This window comes from Adelges cooleyi, unplaced genomic scaffold, assembly GCF_023614345.1.
Source record: "Adelges cooleyi isolate 19-005CV unplaced genomic scaffold, UGA_ACOO_1.1 ACOO_flye_CR_arks_rails_tigmint_CR_PRNA_167, whole genome shotgun sequence".
NCBI lineage: Eukaryota > Metazoa > Arthropoda > Insecta > Hemiptera > Adelgidae > Adelges > Adelges cooleyi.
The window spans coordinates 100635-113945 of NW_026095824.1; the positions used below are offsets into that span (position 1 = coordinate 100635).

The 13311-nt window shown below is 30.4% G+C and overlaps 2 protein-coding genes across 2 annotated transcripts; both read left to right on the forward strand.

Moving 5' to 3' along the window:
• Positions 1-107: 107 nt before the first annotated feature.
• On the forward strand, positions 108-3153 carry LOC126832862 (UDP-glucosyltransferase 2-like). Its single transcript, XM_050563880.1, has 4 exons — positions 108-1032; positions 1827-2046; positions 2202-2421; positions 2769-3153. The coding sequence occupies exons 1-4, from the start codon at positions 214-216 to the stop codon at positions 3052-3054; spliced, it is 1545 nt and encodes a 514-aa protein (XP_050419837.1). The 5' UTR covers positions 108-213; the 3' UTR covers positions 3055-3153.
• A 658-nt stretch (positions 3154-3811) lies between these two features.
• On the forward strand, positions 3812-12608 carry LOC126832913 (uncharacterized). Its single transcript, XM_050563953.1, has 9 exons — positions 3812-3978; positions 4298-5220; positions 5756-5975; positions 6059-6278; positions 6793-7053; positions 8645-9470; positions 10046-10265; positions 10350-10569; positions 11984-12608. Exons 2-9 carry the CDS (start codon positions 4390-4392, stop codon positions 12267-12269), a joined length of 3084 nt encoding a protein of 1027 aa, XP_050419910.1. The 5' UTR covers positions 3812-3978; positions 4298-4389; the 3' UTR covers positions 12270-12608.
• Positions 12609-13311: the final 703 nt, after the last annotated feature.

Consider the following 13311-nt stretch of genomic DNA (forward strand, 5'->3'; position numbering starts at 1 on the left):
TTTGACTATTATAAATTTGTTTGTTTTTTAACACTATTGTTTACATACCAATCAGAGATTAGGTTATCTTATTTTTCAAGTTAATTAATATTAAGATATAGGTAATTATGATATATATCGTGTAACGTAATTTACAGGGCATTTAATAAGAACATACAACCTACAATTACCTACAACAGTTGTATAGTAACTACTAGTCGGTTAATCATTATCATGTCTGGAAGTTCATATAATTTTCTCATTTGTGTTTTGTGCTTTCTATTATCATTACGAACAGCACAAACTCTACGTGTCTTAGCCGTTGCTCCCTTGCCAGCTAAAAGTCACTGGTATTTTATGACAGCTGTGCTCCGTTCGTTGACCGACGAGGGACACAATGTAACAGTATTCACACCATTTTTAAACGGGAACAATGAAAACTACACCGAAATCGATACGGCGGGCAATCGGGAATGGTCGCAAGTGGATATGGATCTCGCTAAACGGGTTAAAGATTTTGGTAGTATACGAAATGGAGCGATGAACGGCGGAAAAATGAACAAACAATTGTGTGACGAATTTTACTCGCACACCAGGTTAAAAGATATTATTAATGACGCCTCATCGTCCACGAACTCTGACCAATTTGACATAATCATCTCCGAAAATACAGGTTCAGATTGTTTTTCGGGCATAGCGAGAATTTTGAATTTACCTTTGATATACATTTATCCATGGTCCTCTTTGTTCTATGAGTCTCCAGTCGTGGGAGAAGAACCCAACCCTGCGTACGTGACGACTTTATATTCACCCTATAGCACGCCCAAAGGCTTCACTGAACGATTTCAAAACGCTGCAATCGCCCTCCAAAGCATATTTTTCTTTTGGTTGGCGGAGACTACAATTGTTAAGAATTCGGCAACGATCGAACCGGTCATGCCATCCGCTATATTTATCAACAGTGATTTATCAATTGAACCAGCCAGACCAATAATGCCAAACGTCATAAATATCGGTGGTATACATCTGAACGAGCCAAAAGCAATACCGAAAGTAAATAATTACAAATGTATCTTTGTGTGTATAATGTTTTTATTTTGTATAGTTAAATATTAGCACTCAAATCAAATAGTGTTAAACATACATTTAAAAAACATTTTTTGGTGAACATTTGGCATCATGATATATAATAAAATGCGCCCAACATACAAAAAAATATTCTTGAGGGAAAAAAAAGCAGAAGAAAATCTAGAACAACACTTGTTGATATACAGGGTGATTTTTTTAAAGCGATCTACTCAATAACTCACGGGGTTTAATTAGTTATTGACAATTTTTTTTTTGTGTTTTTATACAATCTGATTTCAATTTTTTACATACATTTATATTTTTAACTGCCTCCAAATAAGATATTGTTTAGTGTATCACTTAAAAAGTATCACTGTATATAGTTAAGAAATAAAATAATGAAATATTTAAAAAGCAACTTAAAATTAAAAAATAATACATAATTTGTGTTAAAGGATTTTTTTTAAATACTTTATTACATTATATCCATGTCCATATTTTAATAATGCTTTATAATTTCATATTAAAATTTTTATTTTTAATATAATAACGCCACAGTTATATAAGGCTGTAGGCTATACATGAATATTTTATTTTTGCAATATTAAATACTTCTTAACTAAAATTTTTTAGCACTATTAAAAAAAAAATACGACGCAATTTGAATATACTGAATACAATTTAAAATATTTGTATTACCTAGAGGTTCTAGTGATAATCATTATTCGTACTTTCGTACTGATCAAAACCATAGTCTTTAGTATATTGTTATCTTACAGGATATACTAAAATTCATTGAAAATTCTCCGGCTGGTGTAATTTACTTTTCGTTTGGATCGACAATATCCATGTCAAAACTACCGGAGCACATACAAAAATCATTTAAACGAGCCCTTGGACAACTACCCCAGAGAATACTGTGGAAATTTGAAAATCAAATGGAAGACAAACCGGACAATGTTATGGCGAAAAAATGGTTTCCACAACGTGACATACTCGGTAAATAGCTATTTTGCTCGCGATTACTTGCTACCCTATATCGGTTTGGACATACCCGGTTTCCTTTCTTACATGAATTTCCATTATATCCCTTTTGCATTTTCTTAATTTTTTTCTATAACAATACACAGAAAACTATTTTTATATCATTTCAGCACATCCAAATATAAAGCTTTTTATTGGGCATGGAGGAATTTCGGGAGTATATGAGGCTATTGACTTTGGAGTACCAATGCTTGGGTTTCCTATGCTTTCCGACCAACCAAGGAACCTGGCCAATCTCGAAGCCGTCGGAATGGCTACTTCATTAGACTTGATGAGTGTCACTGAAATTCAAATTTTGAAGTCTGTGCATGAACTCATTAATAATACAAAGTAATCTCTTATTACATTGTATAGTTTCAATGTACAATAAATTGATATTACAATCAGTAGTTAGGTAAACTATTTATCATCATCAGCTTAACGGGTCTTTAAAGCCCAACGCTGCCTACATGAGATGATGATGACGGTTTCTAGACGGATTCGCTTATCCAGAAACTATTTGTTTATTGTGAGAAACTATTTGATTATATGACTCAAATAATAAAATCACAATAATATCTTATTTCAACGGATGAATGATCTGGGGATTTAAATTATTTCGAGAATATATTTTTAAAATTACTTAGCTAATCGGTTAAACATGTTTAGTATGATATTAATGTACCTACTTATTTCAGATATTCGTGCAACGCCAAAAAAGTTTCGAAGATATTTAGGGACCGCCCGATATCATTAAAAAAATCAGTTGTGTATTGGACAGAATACGTAGTTCGTCACAATGGATCGCCTCATTTGAAGTCTAAAGCCTTTGACTTAACCTGGTATGAAATATTATTGTTGGATGTTTTACTTGCATGCTTGACAATTTTGTTATTTGTCACTTATTTGTGTTATAAGTTTTTTACTTTTATTTATATGCAAACAAGGAAATATGGTTTTTATTTGGGTTATTCCAATGTGTAACATAAAGTTAAATTATATATCAGTCAATTATACAATTAAAAAAATTATTAAAATTATTCTATGAGTACTATTTATCTATTAGTTTTTATTATATTGATTCTGTGAAACTATAAACGCTAAGCTAATCTTGATTTTATTTTGAAAACTCGATAGCTCACGATTTCGATGGTCAAAAATTAGTATCTTAAAATCTGTTTATCTTCTTTTTTTTGTCACTTTTTGTTAATGAATTTGTATTTTTGCGTTGTTATTTTACTTCGTTGTTGTATTACACATTCTTCTCCACTTCTAATTTTTATTTATGTGTCAATTTGAACATCCTGTTAGCATGTATATCCTGTATATAATATGACTTCTGTATCTATACGAGTATATTTTATCGTATCGGTGTGTATTATTGTATATAAGTATAATATATTGTATAGTATACAGCCTATATTTTAACAAAAATTGATTTGTCAAAACTCTTTAAAATAATACATGTGCAATTTCATCTTAATTGTCATTTGATGTTGTGTGGTAAGAACATGAAGAGTTCTTGTAGCAATGAATACACTAAAAAGTGAAAACATACTGCACTAATATTGAAATTCAGTATCATATCGGACAGCTGTAAGAATACAATAGGTAAGTAAGCTATTCTTAATGATAAACACATTCAAATCTGATAAATTGTACATAGTAATTACCATGTATGTATATTATACTGAACCTAACCTGTAGTTATCAGACGTTGCCACCTATCTGACATACTCAGATAAGAACAACGGTCAGCAACCAATGTTCCAATATAATTAACCTATGATTAAGCAGTAGTTCGTAGTTGTTCACTGCACTGATCTGTTTATATTAACATTCATAATAATATTGCGATTTTTGTATAAAGTATATCTGTCCAATTTATTTAAATACGACTGTTTTTAGGTAATTATACTTTATGGATACTTATTAAATTAAACTACTAATTAAATTTAATACACTTTTAACTTGTTTGAGTGGTAGGTCCACTTCATTTTTTTAACAATATATATAACTGCCTTAGATTACTAACAGCTATTTACACATTATACAAAGATTAAATAACTTGATTTGATATTGAAATAATAAATCATTCACAAATAAAAATTATGGAAGCTATTCAAATCTGGTTAACATCATCATTTGAAAGTAGCGAATCATAAAAAAAATGCATTTATCTTATTATCGGTGAACAGCAAATAAACAATATCAGTTATTTTTTCAGTCTTATACCTGACTACAAGCAAAACGTACCTCCATTTGGTCCTTCATTGAAGTTAACATGTGTTCAGCGCTACAACAACCAATTAATTAGTCATGTCTGGGATTTCATTTAATCTTCTACAATATTCCTTATACGTTTTAGTATTTTTTCGGTACTCCGAAAGTCTTCACATTTTAGCCGTCGCTCCGTATGCGGCTAAAAGTCACTGGAATTTCATGACCTCTGTACTCCATGCATTGACTGATGAGGGACACAGTGTAACAGTATTGACTCCGTTTTTAAACGGCAACTATGAAAACTATACCGAGATCGATTCATCGGGAAGTCAAGAATGGACTCAAGTGGACATGGATGTCACTAAACGAGTTAAACAATTTGGCAGCATTGCAAATCTGGCAACGAACATTAAGAAAGTAAACAGCCAATATTGCGGAGAAATCTACTCAAACGCCAGACTTCAGGAAATTATTGCCGCCGCGTCATCGTCTAAGGCTTCTAACAAATTCGACGTAGTATTTGCCCAAAATATAGGCTCAGACTGTTTTTCGTTCGTAGCAAAGATTCTGGATTTACCTTTAATATACGTACATTCAGTGCCCGCATTGGTTTACGAAGCGTCGTTCGTCGGAGAAGAACCCAACCCCGCTTACGTCACAACTGTATTGTCACCTTTAAGCACACCAAAAACATTTCGAGAACGCGTCCAAAACACTGTCATCGTCCTCCAAAGTAAGTTTTTTTTTTGGTTTGTTGAAATATGGGCTCAGAAGTTTTCTCCCAAACCGTATGATTTAAATGAATCGGTCAAACCCTCGGCTATGTTCATCAACAGTCATCTAGTCGTTGAACCGGCCAGACCAAACCTTCCAAACGTCGTAAGCATCGGTGGTATACATCTAAGCGAACCAAAAGCAATACCGAAAGTAAGAATAAAATAATTTTTTGAATAATGTTACAGTATTGATAAATTGACATAGCCAAAATTTATTAAAACCACTTTTTTTAAATACTGCATATTTTTTACCTCTCAATAAATAACCACGACCACTAAACTAAACATATTATATATAATCAGCTCAGTGGCCATGATCATAGTCTGTATTCTTGTAATAAGCTTTTAAAAGTCTAGGTAAGGGAGAGGTACGGTAAAAAAATAGTAATATATTTTAATCTACGAGCATAACTTAGATACTAATGACTCTTAAAATACTTAGAGCTAAGTATGTCATTTAATACATCTTTTTAGCAGATAACCTATGATTTGATAGACATTGTTATATATCATTGTTTCTTAAATAAAATACTATATTTCTTTAAAAAATAAAATGTAAAGAAATACATAATATTGTCTATTGTAATCGAACATAGTTACTATACTATGTTCGATTACAATAGAGCTAGAAAATTCAGCTAGAAAACTTTAATGGTGTGATTGAATAATGTGTCATTATATTTCAGGATATACTTGAGTTTATTGAAAATTCACCGAACGGAGTGATTTACCTCTCGTTTGGATCGACAATAGCTATGTCAAAATTACCGGACCACATACAAAAGTCATTTACGCGAGCCCTTGGACAACTACCTCAGAGAATACTATGGAAATTTGAAAGTGAAATGGAAGACAAACCGGATAATGTTATGACGAAAACATGGTTTCCTCAAAGAGACATACTTGGTATATACAAATGCAAAATGGCTATATATACCCATAGGCAATTACTACTAGCTTTTATTCATATTATACTATTTATTTTTTAGTACATCCAAATGTAGTATTGTTCATTGGACACGGCGGAATATCGGGCATATACGAAGCAATTGATGGTGGAGTACCAATTCTAGGTTTTCCTATGATCATAGACCAACCAAGGAACTTGGCAAATCTCGAAGCTGTTGAATTAGCTATTTCTTTGGATCTTATGAGCGTTACCGAAACTCAAATTTTGAAATCGGTGAATGAGCTAATAAACAATAAAAAGTAAGAATTATAAATTTTCTAGATTTAAAGGTCTATAATTGATAATTATTATGTTCAAATTTGTATCATTAGGTAAAATACAATATTTAAATACCTGAAACTTTCATTTTTTTTTTAATACTAAGTATAGAATAAAATATATTTTGTATGGAAGATAGTTTGTTTCTGTAATCTTATTACTTATAGGGGATAAGCTTAAAATATTTAACTTGATTTTAATATACGTTATTTTAACTCAAAAACACAAGAATGATTTTCAAAATATTCATATTTTCCGAAAAATTAGTGTCTTACAATTAGATGAATCACCGTGTGAGTAGAATGAACTACTCGTGTACTCATTCTACTCATTTATACAAATACAGATTGAAGCGTTTATTTGAAAGTGATATTATGCCTCGACCCCTCTGTAAACGGCTTGTTTAAGTATAGATCTATAGTGTACATTGATTAAAATCTCAATAAATCAAAAATTATTTTTGTGTCAACCTTAATACCTACTTATTTATTTTAGATATTCTCGCAACGCCAAAACTGCCTCCGGTCTTTTTAAGGATCGACCGATTTCACCAAAAAGATCAGTTGTTTATTGGACTGAATACGTAGCTCGTCATAAGGAAACGCATTATTTGAAGTCTAAAGCCTTAGACCTTGCCTGGTACGAATTATTGTTGTTAGATGTTTTTTTCGCAGTTTCAGTATTTATGTTGTTTGTCACTTATTCATTTTATATGTGTTATACTTTTTTTTATAAACTTTCAGTGAAATACTTGTTAAACTAATCCAACGTGTAATAAAGTATATTGAACCTTACTTTAATCTGATGTAGTATTATTTTTTAATTTTAGTCGAAATCTAATTAAGTTCTTTCCCTATATTTTCAATATTAAAAACATTGTGACTTATGCAGGATTATATGAGAGGAATCTGCACTGTAATCTGCAAACCTAGGATATTTTTTATGTAGCCAGTGCCCAATACACGGTGACCCGCGCTTTATTTAAAATCACATCAGTCGGCCAAAAAATATGTTTCAACCAAATATCGACCCGAGTTTATCAATTCAAGATTTATCGTTTCCAAGTAAAATAAATTCCAGATTTTGTGGTTCCAAATTCATTAATTTAAAACAATGTTGGTTCCAATTAATAGCAATTAAAATAAAACCAGATTCAAAGATACCGTCGTTGCCGCAAAAATAAACTCCTATGAAAATTTTACAATTTTGAGGTTTTGGTATCCCTGGGTACAGAAAAAATAAGGTATTATAAGATAAAATCTCCAACGTGCTATCTCCATCGTAAAATAAATGAAAAATAAAAAAAAAACCTCCTACGTATTACCTACTATAAATCGTTTTACACGTGTTAATGTCTCCCAAACATTTAGGTTATAGCACATAGAAGGGGGTTTCGCGACAACAACGCTACTCTGATTCAAATGATTTACTGTTCAAAGTGATATTATTCAAAGTTTTTGCATGTGTCCGTTTGGACTATATGCCTGGTATTTATCTTTATATACTTTGAACTTTCAACTTTGTTGTCCTATACAACATTAATGTTGTATATTAAAATAACTTAACGTGTTAGAACAATTTTAAGGCCTGATTAGGCTTCAGCGGAAATATTCCAAAGAATAGATGTGTTTTGATTTTTGTAAAAAAATCGTGTTGTTCAATACTGTATTAGGTCAAAAGAACAAAATATTTTTCAAATTAATAAAATCATATTTAAATGCATGATAAATTTTGTCTTTCGTTTTTATTTTGGCGAGAGTCAAGGGGCGATAAGAAAAGAATTTCTCCAAGAGCTTTATTTTTACACCACAAGTACAATTAAATGCATTTCTGTATATCTATTTTATTTATTATAAAATAATAATACAATTATATGGATATAAAATAAAAAATTGTAAAACTAATAAACCATGGAGTCAAAATTATTTATTTTCGTTGTTTTAAACTTTCTTTGGTAATGTGTACCAGAACTTTTTTTTTCTATATATGTTTCAATTTACACTCATTTTAAAACGTTTGTGTAGTGGTTATCTAGACCTGATGACTAATTGTTTAATTTTTTCTGTACCAGCTTGTAAGAAATTACCATTTTACGATTTTATTTTCGTTATCTGTTTGGTCAGGTAAAAAGGTCACTCAGGTAGAAGTTTACATGTAGGCATAAAATTATAGAATAATTGATTGATTTATTGATTATTTTTATCTTAAGATTTAGAATTATTTTTCAATCATTTTTTTCTATAGTTTATATTTTAATAAGTTCCTATCAAGCGTACACCTTCAATCAAACGTTCATTTTTAGGTTAGTGTTTACTTCGAACGTGTGATATGTTATACTCAACATCAGTGGCATGTCCGGGATTTCTTCAAACTTTCTGCGTTGTTTTGTGTACATTGCAATATCATTACGCTGTTCGCAAAGTCTTCGAATATTAGCTGTTGCACCTATTCCAGCCAAGAGTCACTGGTATTTTATGACATCTGTGCTCCGTTCGTTGACCGACGAGGGTCATATTGTAACCGTGTTCACACCATTTTTAAACGGGAACTATGAAAATTATACCGAAATCGATACGGCCGGCAACCGGGAATGGACGCAAGTGGATATGGATCTCGCTAAACGCGTTAAAGATTTCGGAGACATTAGAAATTTAGCGATAAATGCAATGAAATTTAATAACCATATTTGCGACGAACTTTACGCCAACAACAGGTTGAAAGAAATTATCATCGCCGCATCATCAACTGATCAATTCGATGTAATAATGGCTCAAATATTAAGTTCAAATTGTTTGTCATGCATAGCTAGGATTCTTAATTTGCCTTTAATAAACATACAAGCAACGCCTTCATTCATATTTGAGTCGCCTTACGTGGGAGAAGAACCCAACCCCGCTTACGTCACAACTGTATTGTCACCTTTAAGCACACCAAAATCCTTTCAAGAACGCGTTTTAAACTCAGAAATTGCCTTAAAAACTAAATTTTACTTTTGGTTTGCGGAGGCAATGACCAAACATTTTTATCCTAAACCGTATGACTTCATCGAACCGGTCATACCATCCGTTATATTCATCAACAGTAATTTAGTCATTGAACCGGCTAGACCTAACACGCCTAACATTATAAACATCGGCGGAATACACCTGAGTGGACCAAAAGCAATACCGAAAGTAAGTAATATATTAAACATTTTATAATATAAGCAATTCGATTTTTGTAAAATTAAGGAAACTATATTAAATATCCCAAGTTAATATAGAACAAAACACAATTAGATTAGATATTCTTCGTATAGCCAATCAGTCACTTTGGAATTACGAGGAAGCTTTATTTATTATAGTATAAAATGAAAACTATCTGTCGAAGTTAGTGTAATCAGTAATAATATTGATTATGATTTATGAATACAATAGATAGGCTACTGGCCGTGGTTGCACGTAAATTACAGTGCTTTTAGTTATGGCGGGTAACATAGGCAAGCGCGTCGACAATCAGCACTACCCACGTTACCCGCCATAACTAAAAACTAAAATGAGTGTTTAGTGTAATCATAACAACATTTAAATAAAAATACTTATTTAAACATAAATATTTAAAAAAAAAATGATTCATTGTACAGTTTAAAATGTGTCAGCATGTACATGTTCTTACAAGTAAGATGAAACAAGTCGACTCAAGGAAGAGAGGCACAGTTTTATATTTATATAAATTAGTATTATTGTAATAATGTGTCATTATATTTCAGGATATACTTGAGTTTATTGAAAATTCACCGAACGGAGTGATTTACATCTCGTTTGGATCGACAATAGCTATGTCAAAATTACCCGACCACATACAAAAGTCATTTAAGCGAGCCCTTGGACAACTACCTCAGAGAATACTATGGAAATTTGAAAGTGAAATGGAAGACAAACCGGATAATGTTATGACGAAAACATGGTTTCCTCAAAGAGACATACTTGGTATATACAAATGCAAAAGGGCTGTTTATACCCCATAGGCAATTACTACTAGCTTTTATTCATATTATGCTATTTATTTTTCAGTACATCCAAATGTAATATTGTTCATTGGACACGGTGGAATATCGGGTATATACGAAGCAATTGATGGTGGAGTACCAATTCTAGGTTTTCCTATGATCATAGACCAACCAAAGAACTTAGCAAATCTCGAAGCGGCTGAGATGGCTATTTCATTAGATTTAATGAGTGTTACTGAAATTCAAATCTTGAACTCTGCGCGTGAGCTTATAAACAATGAAATGTAAGAATAAAAAATGTATGAAAAGTAAAAAATAAGGATTTTAAACCATTAATGAATATAATATGTTATATCAATATTCTTCCCTCTATAATATTTAAAGCCCTATTTAGAACCCAGCCACATTTTGTTATGTGTTGATTGATAGTAATTAATAACATTAATTAACTTAAATTTACCATACTTTAGATGCAGTAAAATGTAGACATTTTACGAAAGTTATAAATGTCGAATAATAATTACAATTAAATCATTATTTTGTAAGAATTTGCTCTAAATAATCATTTGTCTTTAATTTTATCTAATATTAAAGACACAACATTTTTAGGTAAAATAAATAAACAATTTTTTTTTATATTTAGTATAAAATGGTCTATTTACATATAAACAATTTTAATTTTAGATAAACACCATAAATTTCTAAAAATAATAGAAGTAATAATATATAGGTATTTGTATAATTTTAACCTAATCAAATAGAACAATTTTTTTTGTCTTCCATAACCCCTCTTCCTACCAAGTTATCTCTGATAATATTTTTATCAAATAATCAACTTAATCAATAAAATTTGCCAAAGAGGCGAAAATAATAATTTTAAAAACTAAATAAATAAATAAACAAACTATATGAACCACCATTCATCGGAGGGGTTCATTGTTGACAGTAATTTTTTGTTAGACTTGGGGTTTATATTTAATACTGAATAACGCCATCTTTTTATTTTTGCTTCTTTGACAAATTTTATAAGTTAAGGTTCAAAATGATTTTAATTTCAACTATCTATCTTTAAAACTATAAACGCTATAGGTATTTTAATGAAAGTAATTGGTTATTACGTGTTATTTTAATAGAAAACATCGATGATGATGATACATCTGGAAAAATAACAAAAAAAAATCCGTTCAAGGGAATACCTCATCTCATTAAGAACAACTTGGTAGGAGGTGAGCAAAATGTGAGAAGCAAAACAATTGTTTTAAATTTAAATAGGTGTAAATTGTAATGTATATGTGTATAATAATTAAATCAATTTTTGATGGCCTACGCCCTACAGCAAAGCTGGGTCAAGCAATAGTAGCGTTCCTGGTAAAATCGAAGTTATAAATTTAATTTAATTATAAGCTTTAATTTTGCACTCCCAGCAGGTTAGGTTAGGTTAGAGATTAGGTTGGGGTACCAACGGACCGTTGGTACAATGGTTTTTTTTTAGATAGAGCAAGTTCGAGTGGGAATTATTATTTTACAAACAATTTACAGCGTACCTCAACGTATACCAAGTCAGCTTTTAATAAGGAGGAAAATAATCTCGTGTTTTTATTTAATCGTAGAATAAACAATATTTATTTAACTATTTTAATTTACTTCAATAATTTGTGAACATTTTTTGGAATAATATTAATCCATATATTTTTTTAGATATTCACATAACGCCAAAATTGTTTCTGAACTGTTTAAAGACCGCGTTATGCCACCAAAAAAATCAGTTGTGTATTGGACAGAATACGTAGTTCGTCACAATGGATCGCCTCATTTGAAGTCTAAAGCCTTTGACTTAACCTGGTATGAAATATTATTGTTAGATGTTTTACTTGCATGCTTGACAATTTTGTTATTTGTTACTTATTTGTGTTATAAGTTTTTTACTTTTATTTATATGCAAACAAGGAAATATTGTTTTTATTTGGGTTATTCCAATGTGTAACATAAATGTTTTTCTTGCAAGTTTGACAACTTTGATATTTGTCACTTATTTATTTTATAAGTGTTTTACTATAATACATTAGTAATCAACACAATATTTTAGTTATTATAATATTTATAAAGCTTGTTTTTTTCAAGTATTCCCATATAAAAGCGTTAGATGGTATCAATCAGCGCTGTGTCTATTGCGCAAGACTACTGGATACAGGGCTATGTACACAAATATTTTACATACATTTTGCAATGTTGTAAGGAATTGATTTCTATTTATATCTAAATCAAAAACTGAATAATTGTATTCTTTTTATTTTTAAATAAAATAATTATTTATTTATAGTGACTGAGATTTCTTATTTTAGGAAAGTTTAGGCTCCCTTGATATTTGATTGTATGTTTGCTCTCAAAACGTATTTTTGTTAGTATATAGTTTTTAACATACTGAATTTAAAAAAGCCAAACACATTTTTATGTTTATTTTGAATGACATAACTTTAAACATTACTTTTAAATGTTAGTATCTTTACAACTTTTTGTTGCTGAAAAACAAAAGAAACATTTCAACCGAGTTTTAATAATATTTGATTCACGAGTTTTTTTTTCAATTTCTGTACTAAATAAAATAGTAGTTTCGTTTAAAGACTCTATAGGTACAATGTTAAAAATATCAAGCAAACTAATAGTCGTGGCTTATTTTAACTATAACATATTTGTACATTTAAGACTTAAAATACTAAAATGTAATTATTTCGGTTCATATTTTTTCTGTACTACTTCTCGGTTTAATTTAATTATGCCTATCAGATCATTATGGTTTGCAAATTTTCATTGTCATTGGTACTCGATATGCTGTAGAGTTATAGGTAAATTGTTTTTTATTACATAAACTAGTTTTCAAGTTGTATTATAATCTCTATATTCTATGCCTATATCCGTCCGATTAGTTGGTTGTTGTTAAGTTGATGTACCTAAATTTTACCTAATAAAACTTTATCTGACGTACCTACACTTGATGTGTTTTAATATGCCTACATAAAATGCTGACT